This window comes from Calypte anna, chromosome 21, assembly GCF_003957555.1.
Source record: "Calypte anna isolate BGI_N300 chromosome 21, bCalAnn1_v1.p, whole genome shotgun sequence".
NCBI classification, from domain to species: domain Eukaryota; kingdom Metazoa; phylum Chordata; class Aves; order Apodiformes; family Trochilidae; genus Calypte; species Calypte anna.
Genome location: NC_044266.1, coordinates 4,517,007 through 4,533,265, shown reverse-complemented (window position 1 = coordinate 4,533,265; position 16,259 = coordinate 4,517,007). Strand labels below are relative to the sequence as shown.

Genomic DNA, 16,259 nt, shown 5'->3' with positions numbered 1-16,259 from the left:
CCATCCCCCGCCTCCTCTCCCCGCGCATGCGCAGTGAGGGCAGCGCCGCGTACTCCCCGCAGCCCCTGGCAGCGGCTCCGGGGGAACGCGGGGCTGGGCAGAAAACAGCAGTTTCCCTGAAAATCCTGTCAGAGAAAAGGCAGGGAGGGGACTAAAAGAGCAGCGGGTTTGGGGGGGGAGGGAAAAAACCCAGAAAAAAAAAGAAAATCGTCAGTAATTTCCCCGCCAAGCAGCGTATTTGGGAAGAAGCTAGGAATTGCGGGTTTGTGAGGGGGAAATCCCCAAAACCAGCGAGTTTCTGAAAAAGCGGGAGGTTTCTGAGGGACCCGGCAAGTTTCTGTGAAGAGTCAGTGGATTTGCGAAAAATAAGAACAACCGACAAACCAACTTCACGTTTTTGGAAAAGAATTCCCAAGAAAAGGAAAGCTGCGGCCGAGGGGAGGTGAGTCCTGCTCGGTGAGGAGGCACCGGCTGGGTTTGGTTTCTCCTTTGAGGCCAAGTCCTGACAGTCCTCTGGCCGGGATCATCCCACCAGACACAGAATTCAGGCCAGGACGTGAACCTTAGGCAGAAATTAGTTTCTTGTTAACCATCAGCCTGCGGGAGATGGAGCCGTGAGCATATTTCTAAGGCAGAGACATTTTTCCTTGGTGTTACTTAAATATTTTTCTCATATTATTGGGTTTTTCCCAGTGTTACTTAATTTTTCCTCTCATATTATTTTCCACAGCATTATCCCCAGAGGTTGGCTGCTGGAGGCTAACACACACCCTTCCCTTGGTGACCATGGGTGATCTCCCAACTGGGAACCTTTCTGACTGTCCCAATGGGTCCCGCTGGGTGCTGGATGTGTTCAGTGAATGTGCCCAGGACAGCAGGGACATAGCCAGCATTGTCCTGGGTCTGGTTTCCATCCTCTGCTTTGCAGCTGCCTCTTTTCCGTAAGTCTCACTCCCAAAAAAACCCCAGCTGAGCCCTTCCCTTGGTACAAAACCCCTCTCTGAAAGTCAGACTTTTGGGTGCAAGTTGCTTTAGTTAAATCTACCCAGCAAAAGCAATCTGAGCTTGAGAGATTTGGGTTTAACAGGAGGCAAGGAAACAGGCAGCACAGCCCCAAAGCCTTGTTATTATATTGTTATTATTGTGCTTGGCAGCTCTAATAACCCACGTAAGCCAAGTGCTATGCTGTCACTACGGGTCATACGTGTGGAAGAAACCTTTCCAGCCTTGGAAGTGCTGGGACAGCAGTGGCAGAGGGGCACTTGGGGGGGGGGTCATGCTCTGTCTCACTGGACCATGAGATTATTTCATAACCAGAGGCAATTTCACCAACTGGTGCCTCTCCTGGCTGATTTCTGTCCCTGTTCAGGGGTGGATCACAAGGGCTTGAGCCCAGCAGGTTGCTGTGAGCACCCAGTGTGTTTCCGGACCTCTCTCCAGAGCCAGTTTGCAGGGGGACATGGATAGAGTCTCCTTTCCTTTGCTAAAGGAAAGCTTTGCTTTTCCTCTCCCCCATCCCCAAAGGTGGGTGGTGATTGGGAAATGATCCAGGTGGGACCAACAGGAAAACCTGTCAATGGTTCCCAGGTAGTGCTGAACTGGCCAGGGGTGATGGTTCCTATCTCTGCCTGATTGTCTCTCTCTGCAGGCAGTTTTACCAAGCCTGCAAAACAGGCATCATGGACCAGGCTCTCTCCATATATTTCCTGCTGGGATGGCTGGGTGGAGACCTCCTAAACCTCATTGGTTCTTTCCTGGCTGATCAGTTGCCACTGCAGGTACTGACTGACTTGTGGGGGCTGGGTCAGCTCTCAAACACCCCAAGCTCCGGGGAGGAGAGGATGGGATGGCTTAGGCACAGCTTAAGTTGGGAACCAGAGACCCAAACTGCCTGGAATGCCCCCTTCTCCCCATGGGATAGAATCATAGAATGGTTTGGGTTGGAGGGGACCTTAGAGCTCACCCAGTTCCAACCTCCCTGCATGGGCAGGAACCCCTCCCACCAGACCAGATTGTTCAAGGCCCCATCCAACCTGACCTTGAACATTTCCAAGGAGGGGGCAGCCACAGCTCCCTTGGGCAACCTGGGCCAGGAGCTCACCACCCTTGCAGGAAAGATTTTTTTCTTAATGTCCAACTAAATCTTCCCTGGGATGCCCCCTTCTCCCTCCCAGGGATGCTATGGCCCAGGATGCTGGCTCCTCCCAGCTATGGGCTGGAAGCCTTTCTGCAGGTAGGACCAACCCAGCCTTCTCCCCACAGGTTTACACAGCTGTGTACTATGTGCTTGCAGACCTGGTGATGCTGTCTCTCTACTGCTACTACAAAGCAAAGAACCAGGGCAGAGGATGTGAGTTGGGGTACAACATCCTTTGGGCTGGCATTTTCCTGAGCTGTGGATCCAGGAGGGGAAGCAGTCCCTGGGGAAGATGCATCAGGGCAGAGATGCTTGGTGCAGCTTTTAGATGTCTCTAATTGCTGTTTTGTTTGGGGTTTTTTTCTGGGATAACTTGAGCACTCATGAAAATCACAGCTAGTAAATAGCTACCAGATGGGGCTTCTACAAACCCCCCCTTACAGTGCCTGAATTGAAAATAACCCCCCTGTGAGCTGCATAAGTAGAGAAAGAAATTACTTACCCCAGTTAGGTGGTAACTTCACCTTGGAACTGGAAACCACAGCCAAGTCTCTTGGCTCTCAGGCCAGCACTTGAGGGGAGAGGTTTTCTGCCCGTTTCTGGCTCTGTGCTCCTCTTGCAGTTAGTGGCAGCCTTGACATGATGGAGAAGTTCCTTCTTGTTCAAATGGAAGAAAAATGGAACCTAAAACAGTTCTTAAAAGGCTTGGACAGACAGAGAAAATGCACTTTTTAGCACTGCAGCTTTCTGCAATGTACAAACGGGCATCCCTTTGGATGTGAAAAACTCTTTAACTTATTAAAGCCATTTGAATTTATTAAGCCAAGGGATATTTGGCCTGTCAGCTGGGCATATCTGTTAATGCTGGAGAGCTTCTTCACAGACTAATCCTGAAGTCTTGCTGCCAAAGCAGGGCTTGGTCTGGCAGGGATTTGAACATGTGATGTTGGGAGTCAAGACAGTGGAAAGCTTTCAGACAGAGGGGATGATTTTGAGTAGTCTTAAAACCCAAAGAAACTTGAGTGCTCTCCAGTGCTGAGATAGGAGCAGTTTGATAACTCACAAATTGCCTTTATCACTGTGAGATAAAACACACACAGCAGCTCTTGCCCTGCTTATTGGTGCTGGCGGTGCCGCCGCAGAGATAAGGGAGAGTTTCAAGGTTTCTTTACCCACAGGGGGGTCCCGGCCCCCACCAAGGGCTGTCGGAGGAGCCCTCACTCAGTCAGCCTCTCCCTGATTCCCTGCAGTCACTGCCGTCATCAACGCAGCTTTCACCTTCCTTTCCCTGGGGGCGGTGTCGACCCTCTCCTTCCTGGGCAGAGACGCAGCGGCAGCGCCGGGCCCGGTGATGTTTAAAGGGAGGGCTCTGCTTTCTGCAAGTGTGGATGAGTTTGGGTCGAAGGTGAGCGGTTCTGAAATCCGGGTGGCGATGGGGAGAGAAGGAAGAGAAATTCTTCAGTGGGGTGGGCGTGACCTGCAGGAGCAGTGCGATCCTACTTGATGCTCAGCAGGGCAAGGGATGGGTGGGAAAACCAAGGTCTGGGTTGGGGTGTGCTGCTGGGTGTGTGGTGAGCACATCTCTGAAAACATGGGGGGCTGCTGGTGGGCCCCTCCCTTGCCTTGCAGCCTTTCAGCAGGAAGGAGATCATCGGGTTCACCATTGGCTCCATTTCCTCCGTGCTGTACCTGTGCTCCCGAGTCCCCCAGATCTACACTAACGTGAGGACAGCAGCCCAGCCCTGGGGAACCCTTGGGCTCCTGAGATTTCAAACTAAAGAGGGGTGGTGGGGTCATCTGCCTCTCTTGGCTCAGAAGTCCCTGTGTCTGATCGTTTCATAAGGGACTGATTCCTGCAATTCCTCTGCAAATATGATTCATTTTTCTCCCCTCCCTTCAACATAAGGTTTTGAGGGTGGGTCTTTTATTTTGGCCTTATTTACAAGCAAAATGGGAACTAAAAGGCTCTTGGCATTGAGTCACCACCTTTTTCCTTCTCTCTTTTTTTTTTTTTTTTTTTTTTGTGGCACGGTTGGGGCATTAATAAATACTTTCTAGTGAGATTACAGAGAACTGCACACAAGCTCCTCTCTCTGGTCCCTCTTCTTCCAGTACAAGAGGAAATCCACCACTGGGATCTCCTATTCCCTCTTTGCCCTGGTGATGCTGGGAAACTCCCTCTATGGCCTCAGTGTCCTGCTGAAGAACCCTGAGCCAGGGCAAGGTGAAGGTGACTATGTCCTGCACCACCTCCCCTGGCTGGTGGGCAGCCTGGGGGTCCTTTCCCTCGACGTGGTTGTATCCTTTCCCCACCAACATTTCCCTCCAGGATCTCATCCTTGAGATCCCATCTTGGGGTTAGGCGGGTGGGTTGTTGCTACTCACAGGTTGCTTTTGAGCTGTGCTTACTCACCCCATGCTGGGGAGTAATTTGTAGCATTCCACCAGCTCCAGATGCTTATTTCTGTTCAGCTCACTGGCTGGTTTCCACCTCTTCTGACACAAAAATACTTTTTTTGGGTGGTGAGGCCCAGCGTGACGCCTCAGTCCACCCCTTGCTTGTGTGAAGAGCCTTAACCCCTGCTCAGATCTCCTTCCAGTTCCTTGCTTATCGGGGAGGAAAACCCAGCAGTCACGAGGAGAGGGATGCTCTCCTTGGTGATCAGGATGACAGCCTGGAGAGCTAACAGAGAGAGCTGCCCTGCTCTGAGAACAAGAGGATCCAGACAAGCATCTGACCTTTACATTGGACACACTGGCCCCTCCACTAGGGGGGCTCTTGGGAGAAGACGACCTGAGCCAGCAAGTGACATGTTTTGCTGATGAGACACTAAACCCAGCCAGGTTTAGACTCTGCTGAGACCTCGTGCCTCTTTGATGCCAGTGATGTTATTGGGATAAACAGGGAATTTCTTTGATACCTCACAAGGCTGCTCTCACTCCCCACAGCTGAGCCCGGTGACTTCTGCTTTACCTCCTGTCTCTCACGGGTGAACTGGAGCTTCCCTGGTACATGGGGAGAGCCTGAGGGGCTGTGGGGAGGGGACAGAGAGGACCAACCTGCCATGAACCCAAGCAACACTCACGTCTGTGGGTTTCACATCTCCATCCCTGAGCTCCTTCTGGAAGATGCAGCAGTGACTGGAACCAGTTCAGAAGGAAGGAGCAGCGTAACCATAGTCTTGCAGTCCACAAATGCCAATTTCAATCAGCACAGCTCATAGGTCTATAAAACAACTCCTTGCCTCATGCAGCTTCTGCCTCTTTCTTGCAGTCCTCATTTTTCCACCTCATTTTCTGCATCACCCACATTTTCATTGCATGGGCTTCCCAGGGAAGCTGCTCCATCACTTTCTGGTCAGTGGAGCAGGCTGATTCCCAGGCAGAAGATGCAGCTTCTCACTCTTTTTATATCCTGTCTCGCTGATTAATTTATCCCCAGGTTGATGACTTTATCCCTGCACCCCAGCACGGTGACTCCTTGATTGCAGAAGGAGAAGCAGCAGTGGTGGTTTGGGAAAAGCCATATCCTGGGCAGCTGAGAGATGCTTTTGGGCAGGCCCAGTTTCACCTGGCAAGGAAAAGGAAAATCAAGCAAAGCTGTAGCCTTTCAAGAAAAAAACATTATCTGCCCTTTAAAAACAAGAACTTTCTTTTTCCTGCAGTCACTCGGCTCTTTTAGTTCCCCTTTTCTCCCTCTCCAGATGCTTTCCTTATACTCAGCCATTCTCTGCTGCCCACCTTCCCACCACTATTTCCATCCCAATTCTGCCTTTCACTCAGTTATCATCAATTTTTGATTCCTTAGCCACTCCTGTGACGTTTTTCCTTCCTGAGGAAGTCACCCTCCTCCTGGCTTCATCCTGGCACTGAGGAAGAGAAGCCTCAGCTCCATGATTCCACAGCTCAGCCTAGATGGTGTGTGGAATGGGATCCAGACTACCCAGTCTCCAGCAAACTGCAGCAGCACATGAATTAAAACACAAGCTGTGCCAGTATTTCCAACTGTCCCATTTGGTTTTGGGAAGAAAAAAAGAAAATTTTTCAGGCTTTTTGAGCTCCATGAACAAAACTTTTTGGTTTTTCACTCCATTAATTCACAGCCTCTCCCCTCCAGGCTCCCAGGGCAATGGTGCTGCTCACCTCCTCCCTGTCCTGAAGCCTGCAGGATTTCCTCTGCTGCCTTTCCCTAGGAATTGGAGAAAAACAATTTAAATCCAGTAATAATTCCATCTGTGAGCAGGTTCCTAGGCAAGGTGTAGGAAGTCCAGCTCCATTAAATCTCAATACCTGTTCATTCCAGGTAAAGCCCCCAGGGCTGGGTTTTATTAACAGAACGTGTTTTAACCTCAGGTTCAGTTTGCAGGCTCAGCCCTGGAGAGCTGGGGAAGCCCCCCCCCATGTTTAGCAGGAGCTGCAGGAAGACGGGCTGGGGCTTGGCACACACCTCTTGAAAACAAAGCTCTGTGGCAACCACAGGCCTTAGTTTGTCCCAGAGAACATGACACTGGTAGGCTGGGGCTGGAGAAGCCTTGAGGTTGTTACTCCAACCCCAAAGCTGGAGGGTTTTACCCCAACCATAGGGTTACACCACTCAGAGGAGAAAAAGAGGAGTAAAATAACACTGCAGGAGCTGCATGGATCCCATGCGACTGCTCTGTGGAAAGGGTGGATCCCTGCACACATTAATTATGGCATCTCTGCCTATGCATTAAACTTATCTGGAATGAGACCCCTTCCATTTGTGGCTTGTGTGCAGAGCTGGCTTTGGAGAAGGAAAACAACCCCCCTGGAAACTTCAGCACACAACTGGAAACAGGCGAGAGGGACCACAAGCCTTCCCCCTCCCAGGCTAATACACTTCTCTCCCAGGTTCAGGAGTTCACACAAACTTCTCTCCAACTTCAAGAAAGGTTCTTCCTCAGAGAGAACCAAGAGACAAGGAAAGCTCAACACATCCCCCAGGGGAATCACAGCTCTGAGGCATACACGTGCTGCCCTTCCCCAGCCTGTGTCCCAGATGAGCTGCCTCACAGACCAAACATCCCCAGGAGAACTCTGGCATGGGATGATAACCACCTGCAGATGCCTGGGTGTGAAATAGGTCACATTAAAATAGCAAAATTAGAGTGTGTTAATATTAATGCCAACAGTCTCAATTTGCATAGGTTCACACAAAGGCTGATCCCAAGGGCTATGTGGAGGCAGAGCCCAGCAGGTTTTGTTTTCCCTTTTCACCAGGGTTCAGTTTGCTGTAACCAAAGTACATGAAGGCAGCGGACCTGAAGCTGGGTGCTGGGCAAGGTCTCTCCAACCAAGGCGGCCTTTTAAAGAACCTGGATGGGGTTCACAAATCCCACAGGGAGCAAGCAGAGGAGCTTTTGGATGAGATGGTTGGAACCATCACCTCAAACTGACAAGTAAACCAAAATTATTCTCCTCTGCCCACCCAAGTGTTTCAACACACAAGCTTCCCCCTTAGACTCTTTTTAACACACCCAGAAAAGCTGGACTAATCCTTCTCCTCCAGATCCGTTTGCTCCATGTGTGCTGGGTGCCTGAAGTACCAATCCCAGCAGCAGGATGCCAACATCCTGGTGCCAGCATCTTGGAAGCTGAGCAGGTTAGTAACACAGCTGCATGATGTCCACACGTGAAGAGCAGCTGCATCTCACCCCTCCTGACAAGCAGCAAGTTGCAACTGATCTGGACTTGAGAAAAATAAACAAAAAACCAAAACTTTCCTTAGAGAAAATCCAGGAGCTCTTTGGATTCCAGACATGTTCAGGGATTGCTTTTCTTATCTATTCATCTACCCACTTACAGCCAGAGCAACTGCTATGAAGGAAAGAGTTTATAGCACAAACCCAAGGAAAGAAAGAAATAAGGAGGACACCAACTGCACGTTTCTTCCTGGGATTATTTTTTAATTTTTATTATTTTTTTCCATTTTTTTTTCTTTTTCCTTTTTTTTTTTTTTTTTTTTTTTTTTAGTATGGAGGCTCAAGTATCAGATGTAGATTCAATTTAAGCTTTACAAAAAACAAAAACAAAACAAACAAAAAAAAACCCTTTTTGCATTCCATAAAAATTGACAGAAAAGCACCCTGGAACCAGGCTATAGAAGAGCAGAACTTTCAGCAGGTCTCCTAATCAATGTCTCCTTGCAAATCTGGTTTAGTCAGTATAGTACAACACTGAGGAACAACCTCTCTTCCCTCCCTCCCACCAGCCATCCCCTGTGCCCAGCCCCCATACATACGTGGAATAGATTTATTTTTTTTTCCAGTTCTTCCTCTTTCACACACCACAGTATTTAATAAAATTTTTGTTTTACATTTTTACACCAATGTAACAAAAGGCAGGAGGTGGGGGGAGGGGGGGGAAGGAAAAGACAAAACAATGATCTGTGGTTTATGCATATAAATGGAGGAGGGTGGAAGAGGGGATGGGGAAGGAAGAAAAAAAAATACATGGACTTCTACAGAAACGTAGCTTAAGGTCTCAATAGTAAAATGTGGTGCAAAGTAGGCCTCAGAGACTGAAAAAGTTTGTACAGCTTTATTCATGGGGAGGAGATGGCGTTGCATGGGCAGTACTGAATGCAAATCGTGACGTGACCTAACAGAAAAGGGCAAGGGGGGGGGATGAGTTTTCTAAGAAAGGAATCTAACGAGTGCATGGCATGTCTTGTTAGCATGAAGAGTATTTTAACTTTGCTGCTTTCTCTTCAAAGCCTCCACCAGGTCATTTTTAAGAGCTTCTTGTTTTGATTTGTCTGCAAAAGTCTGCACAGACCTGTGGGGAAGAAGGAAATGCAAAGTCAGAGCTTGGGGGAAAGTGTTTGTAACGGGGCTGCTGTGGGGGTCAGGAGGAAGGAGAAGCACCTCAACCCCAGCTTAGAGGAACCAAAACTCAGCTTGCCTGGTTTACCACGGAAAGCAGAAGGCAAAGTGAACACTTCAGTGAGTACATCAAAGCAAAATTCACTCTAGCAAGGATGGCACCAGAAGACACACTTCCCCAGCAGTTCCACTCAGCCTTCAGCTGAGATTCCCAGGTTTATGTTACAGATTGGAAAAACCCCAATGTCCCACCAGCAAAGGATGTTAGAACAACCACGATGGGAAGGAAAAGAAAATCCAGCCTCTACCCAGGAACATGAAAAGGGCCAGGATGGGGGAGCTTCTGAACCATTTTTTGCAGACTGTTCACCCAGGGTCGAGCAGCCACCTCAAAACTTTCCTCCAACGTATTCACCAGTGGGAAGAGCAGCCACAGTTTCTGTTCTCCAATTTATTTCTCCAGTTTGTATCTTACTCAGAGGAATCAGTGAATCAAGGCAGCCCAAGAAGAACATAGATCCTGTCAGCAAGATTACTGCAGGGGTTCCCTTTTTCTAAGTTTGGTTACAGAAGAAAAGCTGCAGCTCTTGTCTCACTGCCCTTTGAGACAGCTGTGGGGGAACAAACCTCCATTTCCAATGGTACAAGAAGAGAGAGCCAATTTTTAAAAAAAGCCCTTTAAAATATGACCATTGGTAGAACAATACTACTAAAGTTTGCAGGAACTGCTAAGACAGAGAAGTGATTTGGATGAGGTTTGATAGGATTTTTCCCCACAAGCTGTTTTTCACATCCTTTTCAGTCCTTAAAGCTACCTTATTTTGCCTGAGTGCCGTGTCCTGTAAACAAGGCTGCTTCTTATGTCAGTTCCCTTCCTAATATTTTAGTAACAGAATTTCAATTCTTCTGTCTCTGGAGGCTTCTGCTGCTTTAATAAACACAAATACCTTTTATATTTGTATTTGTCACAGGCTAAAAAAGTGGTTCTCTGCCATTATCAACAAACAAATCCCCCTTCACCAGTTTAAGACATCATCTGTATCTCATTATGAATGGACTGGAAGGTTAAACTGGCTCAGGGTTGATGCCTGCCGTGTGTCCCAGACATTCAGAGCTCCAGAGCAAACGAGAGCAAAAGAACAAATCCCTTCAGAGGCTGTGGAGGCTTGAAATGTTTCAGTAGAGCTTAAGCAGGGCTGCCTTTCAAGCTCCAAGGAAATTCAAGATCCAGCAGGCAAACAGGGGAAGTGTATGTGGGGTGAGCTCACGTTTACTCAGAAGTCATGGGAAGTTTTGGGTTTTTTTCAGAACTGCAAAATTTCCAGGATTTCAATTCTTTCTGCAGGGAGGGCACTAAGAATACAGGGAGTTCCTTCACTGAAGCTTTGTACCACAGCTGTGAAAAACTGATGGTGCACACAGGAGAGTGTCCCAGGGCTTCTGGATCAAATCAGTCCAGGCTAAAACCTCTCTGAGTACGTGAGCACGTGCTCCTTTCTTGCTCCCAAGCTAGAGTGCAAAAGGGTGAAAGTCCTGCACTGTTTCAGAGCATGGAATTTCAAAGGAGGGGGAGAAAGGGTAGAGCAACATTCAAAATAAAAATCAGCGTGTTTAGTTGGCTGGATTAAGAAATAACCCTTGGGTGAAACACGGCTTGAATGTCGCTGATCAGTCTGCAGGAGTTAGGGGTTAGTTCTGGTCCCAGTTATCATGCAGAGGTCTCGGCTGGGTGAGTCCTGGTTTAGTGCTCACTGTCACACCTCACAGGCAGGGGTACCTGGATTGGTTTAGTTATCAGGCTGGATGTAGATCTGGCGCTGGGTCAACACTTGAGAAAGTTCCCTCTGCAACTGCTTATACTTTTGGTTGTCGGGGATAGCATCAATAGATCTACAGAGAGCAGTTTGGAAACGAGGGAAGTAAACAGGGAAAAGAACAGTCAGAAGAACTGAGTAACACAGAGCTGGTAGTCTGGAAACCACCAGGAGGAGCACGCTCAGGAGGAAAAAGTGTAAATACAAAGGTTAAAAGAAACAGAAGGAGGCTGGAGGGAAAGCTGAAGCCAGATGCTCGGTGTGTTACCAGTGCTGAGCAGATCATCTCACGGATGTGCAAAGTACCATGACTCAAACTGAGCACAGGGGAGACAGAGGAAATACATTCAATTACAAAAGCTTCAGGCAATGTTCACAAGGAAAAAAAGACTCCATTACACATTTCCTTTTCATGTTAATAAATGCTTCCTGTCTAAAGCTCTGCACACCACAAATGAAAATAGAGGCCTGCTATGAAAGCTGCCGTTTGGGGAAAAAAACCTACAACAGCTGCTTCCTCAGACACTGCTGACTCCCTCTGCCCATGCTGCTAAGAAGGCAGCACAAATATTTAATTAGCACCATTATTCCATCTTCTGCTGCATTTCAGTATGCCAGAGAACAGCAGTTTACCTGTTTGCACCCTTTGTTTATTCTACATTACCACACAGTGACAGGAGGTCTAGCTGAAGTTTAAAATTAAATGATCTGGCATCACAGTTCTGGGTTTTGCAAGCAAGAGCACTATCAGCTTGGGATTTCAATGTAAAATTTCTGACCAGAAATGAGCAGAGGTTAAAAAATACAGTACAGTTTCCCTACAGAAAGGCACAGGGGGTTTATTCAGTACAACCGTTCTAGTACACTATATTTTGACCAGCAGTGTTGACAGACACAATTTTAAACAAAGTCTAAATACCCCAAACCATTCATGTCATGACTTAATTCTGGGACCACCTGATTGCTTTTAAGAAAAGTAGAAAGAGAAGTCAGAATTTAAGTACGACTTGCAGGACTGTGAAAAATAAAACTCCTAATTCAAAGTAACTCTGAAATACAAGCTTTGCTAATTGGGTGATTTTCTTCCTGGTGAGAGAAGATTAAAACACTGCTTCCAAATTCTATCATTAAAAGGTGGAAGTGTTCCCTGAGCTCCACACAACAAATAACATTGCCAAAGCACAGTGAGGTGAACAATTAGGGACATGAAAAGATTTTGTGTAGGAAAGAGGAGGTCCAGCACACAAAAGCCAGGAACAGTACCACAAGCACTGCAGGGGGTCCAAAAGTCAGCTGGAAAGTCTCTTACCTCAGGCCATTAACGATGTCCTTTGTTTTGCCAAAATAAATCTCATTCAGTGTACTTCTGATTTTGTTTTCCATGTCCTAGAAAAAAGAAAGAAGCCAGATCTTTAGTCATGTTGGCAGCTTCCAGGAATGGGGCACTCTTCCCTGCTTTGTAGCTGCTCAGCCTGACATTCCACACAGTGTATTCCTAATTTTTAAATTCTCACAGCTGGCAGTGTGACCCAATCTTTCTGTTCTTATCAAAGATCAGGCTTAGCACTATTCCTGTTCTCTCCTCCCAGTTCATTCCTCAGGGTCATGACATGGCTTTCTGCACCACAAGAGGGCAGTTTCTGTCCAGCTGTCAAGTTTTCTGCATTCGACTGCAGAATTCACTCCACAAACTTCACTTTGTCATTTCCTGGTACTGACAGGACTACAAGTGGCAGGTCAGTCATTCAGCATGACCCACAGGCCCATAGTTTTGAGCTTATTAGGATCTTTGAATTTTTGAGCTGGCAACTCATCCATTAAAACTGCCTGGCAAACAGCTTTGAGAAAAATCTCTTAAATAAGGACCACTTTTTTTCTTCAGGTTGCTTTCACTTGAGTCAAAAACTTACAAAAGGGATCAAAAAAGAAGTACCTGCCCTCCTGCCATTTGCCATTTCCTTTAAAGAAAGCATTATAGTCTCTTTTAGTTGAGAATTTTCTCCTCTCTTGCCCAGGTGGCTAGGAAGATCAAGGAAACCAAGAACACTTTTGTACAGGGCGGAGCAATGAAACAGCAAATTAATGTTGCACCAAAGCCCTTCTGAGCAGTTAACACAACCACATCCTTTGCTCATTGTGCTGAGTGACAGCTACCAGAAAAACCAAACACTACAAACAATTCCAGTGCATTTCATAAGACCTTGAGCCACACTGAACTTCCAGTTACAGGGACAGTTTCTATATAACACAACCTGGCTTAAAATAATTCCACCCAAAAGTGCCTGCAGAAGCAAGCAGAGGGTAAGAAATTGTTAAGTAGTTTTCTCAGGGAAGGAACACATCTTACAGGCAGGTTATTGCTGCCAGCAGCATAAAGTGCAGAGTCTGTGCACCTGCAAATGGTTTGGAGTGGTGCTGGGAGGAGTATTGAGCCATCAAACACTGCGCAACATTCACATGATTAGACTTGCTACACTGTGAGTAACCAACTTGTTCATGAAGACAAATGCAACAGAACTCTTATGCACGGGACCAAATACGGGCTAGAGAACCTCCAGCAGGCTCAGGCTGGGGGGGCTTCACAGCACTCACCTCTACCAAGCGTCCAATATTGGCTATGTGTGGAGAGGAGTCACTCACAGTCTCATCTTTCTCCATCTAGAAAGGAAGGACACAGATTCCTTGGTAACATGGAAATTGGCTGGCAGACATGACAGCCTCCTAAGCAAAAGAAGGGATGGAAGAAATGGATCTCAAAATCCTGGAGTAACTTCTTTTTTTCCAACTTACCAACAGGCTGGTAATGTCCTGAGAAGCTCCCAGAGCTACACAAAGGCTCATATGTTGCTAACAGAAACAAACTGTAATAAAAGTCATGAATCAAAATCAACCCCTGCTGTAGACAGGCACTACAAAACTGTCACTCCCTACCTACTACCAAGGGGCAGCAAGTAGATCTATGGCAGCCAACAGGTAAGACGCTCAGAAGCCAAGAAGCACAGGATGTGGATAGAAAAGCAAGGTCCTTGTTGATGAGATGCACACAAGGATGCTGCTGTCAGCTTCACAGCTGTGAACTACGCCTGCAAAATCAGCTGTTTCTTTCAGTCTTTGCCTCAAACACTGCTCCCAACCATACGTGGGCACATTCTCAGGATCTTCTGGCAAAAGATCCCTTGGACATTATTTAGCTTTCAGTAAAGGGGGAATGAGCACAGAATTAAAAAAAAAAAAAAGGTACCTGCAAGACTGGTGATGATTTAAACTCCTGCAATACCAGGCAAAGAGAAATTTGATAGTTTGTAGAGAACCAACAGTTGCCTAACTATTAAAGAGAAGAAAGTACAAAGTGGTAAGTATGGGAAAGAAGGGACTGCCCTTTTGCAGTGGAACTTCAAAGTTGGAGCAACTTAAGTGTATAATGATCTATACTTGTAGTGTGGTATCTAAACAGGAGACACCTGAACCATGTGAGATTTTTCATCACAAAAATAAAAAAATCAGGAGCTATTACTGCAGAATTCAACACTTGTTTTATTTTATCTGATTTTGCCCCATATAATGTCCACCCAGAAGCCATGGTTGGCCATCCATGATCTTTGCCAGGAAAAAGACCATCTTCCCCAGTTCTTGAGATGAAAATTCTGGCTAGATTCTGTCAACATCAGTTCCAGGAACTTCAACTGATCCAACATGTGCTGAGATGGCAAAACAGAACAGGGAGAAAAATGTAGTGGGAAGAAGAATCTTCAAAGGGTTTTACTAATCCCACTGAATTCTCTTATCCATCTCCTCATATCCCCCCTCAGGGCAGAGTTTAAAATTCTGGGCCAGCTACAGGTTTCCTCAAATAAGCCAAGTCTCTAACAGGCTTGGGGAAGCATGTAATTTAGTTGGAACCCTGAAGGCAAAAGATAACCTAGAAGTGGGGGAGAAAGCAAACAAGGACATTTTAATTTTCCCCTTAGATTGCAGTCAGATTGTTTACATGTAAGGGAGAACAGATCCAGCTGCAGAGGGGGAACAGAAATCCCAACTATGGCAAAACACAAATACATGTTATGGAGAGTTTGGGAACTATCAGGAAATTGGCCAAATCTGGGGTAGCCAGGGAGCTGGCAGTGGGTACTTGCCATTCACAGGCTCCCCACTGTGTATCCCTCACACCTGGACAGGCAGAGCTCAAGGAGAGAATCTGAAAATAGAATATTTTCTTTTTTTATATATATTTTTTTTTCCAAAATGTATATTATTACATCTCCATAAAAAGTGCTGCCAGAAGGAAAACATTTTGATATGCTCTAGAAGCCCAGATGTTCAGAGAGGCTGTTTTAATGGAGTCCAGAGTCAGTAAGCAGCTACATTATACAAACAGAGTCAGGATCTTTAAAGGTTCCTTCAGGTGGCTCTCACAGGATAGAACTCAGCATAAAATCATAGAATGGTTTGGGTTGGAAGGGACATTAAAGCCCATCCAGTGCCACCCCTGCCATGCTCGGGGACACCTCCCACCAGCCCAGGGTGCTCCAAGCCCCATCCAACCTTCAACACTGCCAGGGATGGGGCAGCCACAGCTTCTCTGGGAAACCTGGGCCAGGGGCTCAGAACCCTTTAAAGTAAAGAATTCCTTCCTAATGTCCAGCCTCAATCTCCCCTCTTCAAGTTTGAAAGCATTTCCCCTTGTCCTGTCCCCCCACACCTGTGTCAAAACCCCTACCCCGAAAGCAGAAAGCCTCAGCCTGCTTAAATCAAGGGGTTAATGTGCTTTGGGGGGGACAGGAGGGGACATTCTGTTCTGGAAGTTGATGTCAATGTGCAGTTAACTTCCCACCCTCACTCCCCATCTGCCCTTCAGCTCAGCCAAAAAGCAAAGGCTCCAAGAAGGAGCAGAGTCCAATCCACACGGCTCAGTCACTCCTCTCCTGGTGGAGTGATCTGCTTGGCAGCCCTGCCTCATCTCCCCAGCCATCTGCTGCACCTCTGACTCAGAGGGAAACTCACTCTCTGGGGTAAATGAAGCTCTCGATGGCTGGCTCCTCACTTGAGATGTTTCCTGCCTGGAATACAGCAGCTCTTTGGGCTTTCTCTCCATGTTAGTTGGAGGAAGAGTTAATAGGAAGAGAGAAATTTTAGTTGGGTAAGAACTTTCATCATGAAAGTGTCTAAAAATATGAAGGAAACTCACCCACCATTGTGCTCTGAAAAACTGATGACAGCATCCACAGCTGCTCTGGCCACAGATCAACATGAAAATCTCTTTAATGAAAGGCAAACAGACCACTGCAAGCCAAATGCTCCAAGCCACAGGCAGTGAAGTCTCCAGGTGGAAAATGTGTGATTATTTGGGTATCAGAGGCACAACTTGGCCTCTCTCTCCAACACTTATTTCAAACTGTAACTAGGTAAATGAGGGTCGGGAGCTTGCAGCTTTGTAGAAATCACCTGAGAACTTACCTCATGCCT

The 16,259-nt window shown here is 47.0% G+C and overlaps 2 protein-coding genes across 5 annotated transcripts in view; one reads left to right on the top strand and one right to left on the bottom strand.

Moving 5' to 3' along the window:
• Positions 1 to 57: 57 nt before the first annotated feature.
• On the top strand, positions 58 to 5,745 carry SLC66A1 (solute carrier family 66 member 1). Of its 2 annotated transcripts, XM_030463844.1 has the most exons (8): positions 58 to 442; positions 731 to 941; positions 1,649 to 1,778; positions 2,263 to 2,350; positions 3,388 to 3,542; positions 3,767 to 3,859; positions 4,250 to 4,435; positions 4,726 to 5,745. In XM_030463844.1, exons 2-8 carry the CDS (start codon positions 787 to 789, stop codon positions 4,822 to 4,824), a joined length of 906 nt encoding a protein of 301 aa, XP_030319704.1. In that variant the 5' UTR covers positions 58 to 442; positions 731 to 786; the 3' UTR covers positions 4,825 to 5,745. The 2 variants fall into 2 exon arrangements, with proteins under 2 accessions (XP_030319704.1, XP_030319705.1); XM_030463845.1 differs by lacking the exon at positions 58 to 442 and having other exon boundaries at positions 767 to 941; positions 1,653 to 1,778.
• Positions 5,746 to 8,678: 2,933 nt separating this feature from the next.
• Positions 8,679 to 16,259, bottom strand: part of CAPZB (capping actin protein of muscle Z-line subunit beta) — a 73,447-nt gene continuing 65,866 nt past the window's right edge. For 2 of the 3 annotated variants that reach the window (XM_030463436.1, XM_008503678.2), the window contains 4 exons: positions 13,389 to 13,454; positions 12,106 to 12,182; positions 10,760 to 10,872; positions 8,680 to 8,935 (listed from right to left, as the gene is read on the bottom strand). In XM_030463436.1, coding sequence (XP_030319296.1) covers positions 10,770 to 10,872; positions 12,106 to 12,182; positions 13,389 to 13,454 — 246 coding nt within the window. In that variant the 3' untranslated portion in view covers positions 8,680 to 8,935; positions 10,760 to 10,769. Of the gene's footprint in view, positions 8,936 to 10,759; positions 10,873 to 12,105; positions 12,183 to 13,388; positions 13,455 to 16,259 lie in introns of all 3 variants that reach the window. The other variant, XM_030463437.1, reaches the window with a different exon arrangement.

What these genes read in the sequence shown, in the direction of transcription:
- SLC66A1 (XM_030463844.1), top strand. Translation starts at nt 787, where the DNA reads ATGGGTGATCTCCCAACTGGGAACCTTTCTGACTGTCCCAATGGGTCC. An exon ending in TTTGCAGCTGCCTCTTTTCC is followed by an intron (nt 942 to 1,648) that starts GTAAGTCTCACT and finishes CTCTCTCTGCAG; the next exon opens with GCAGTTTTACCAAGCCTGCA. An exon ending in AAAGAACCAGGGCAGAGGAT is followed by an intron (nt 2,351 to 3,387) that starts GTGAGTTGGGGT and finishes GATTCCCTGCAG; the next exon opens with TCACTGCCGTCATCAACGCA.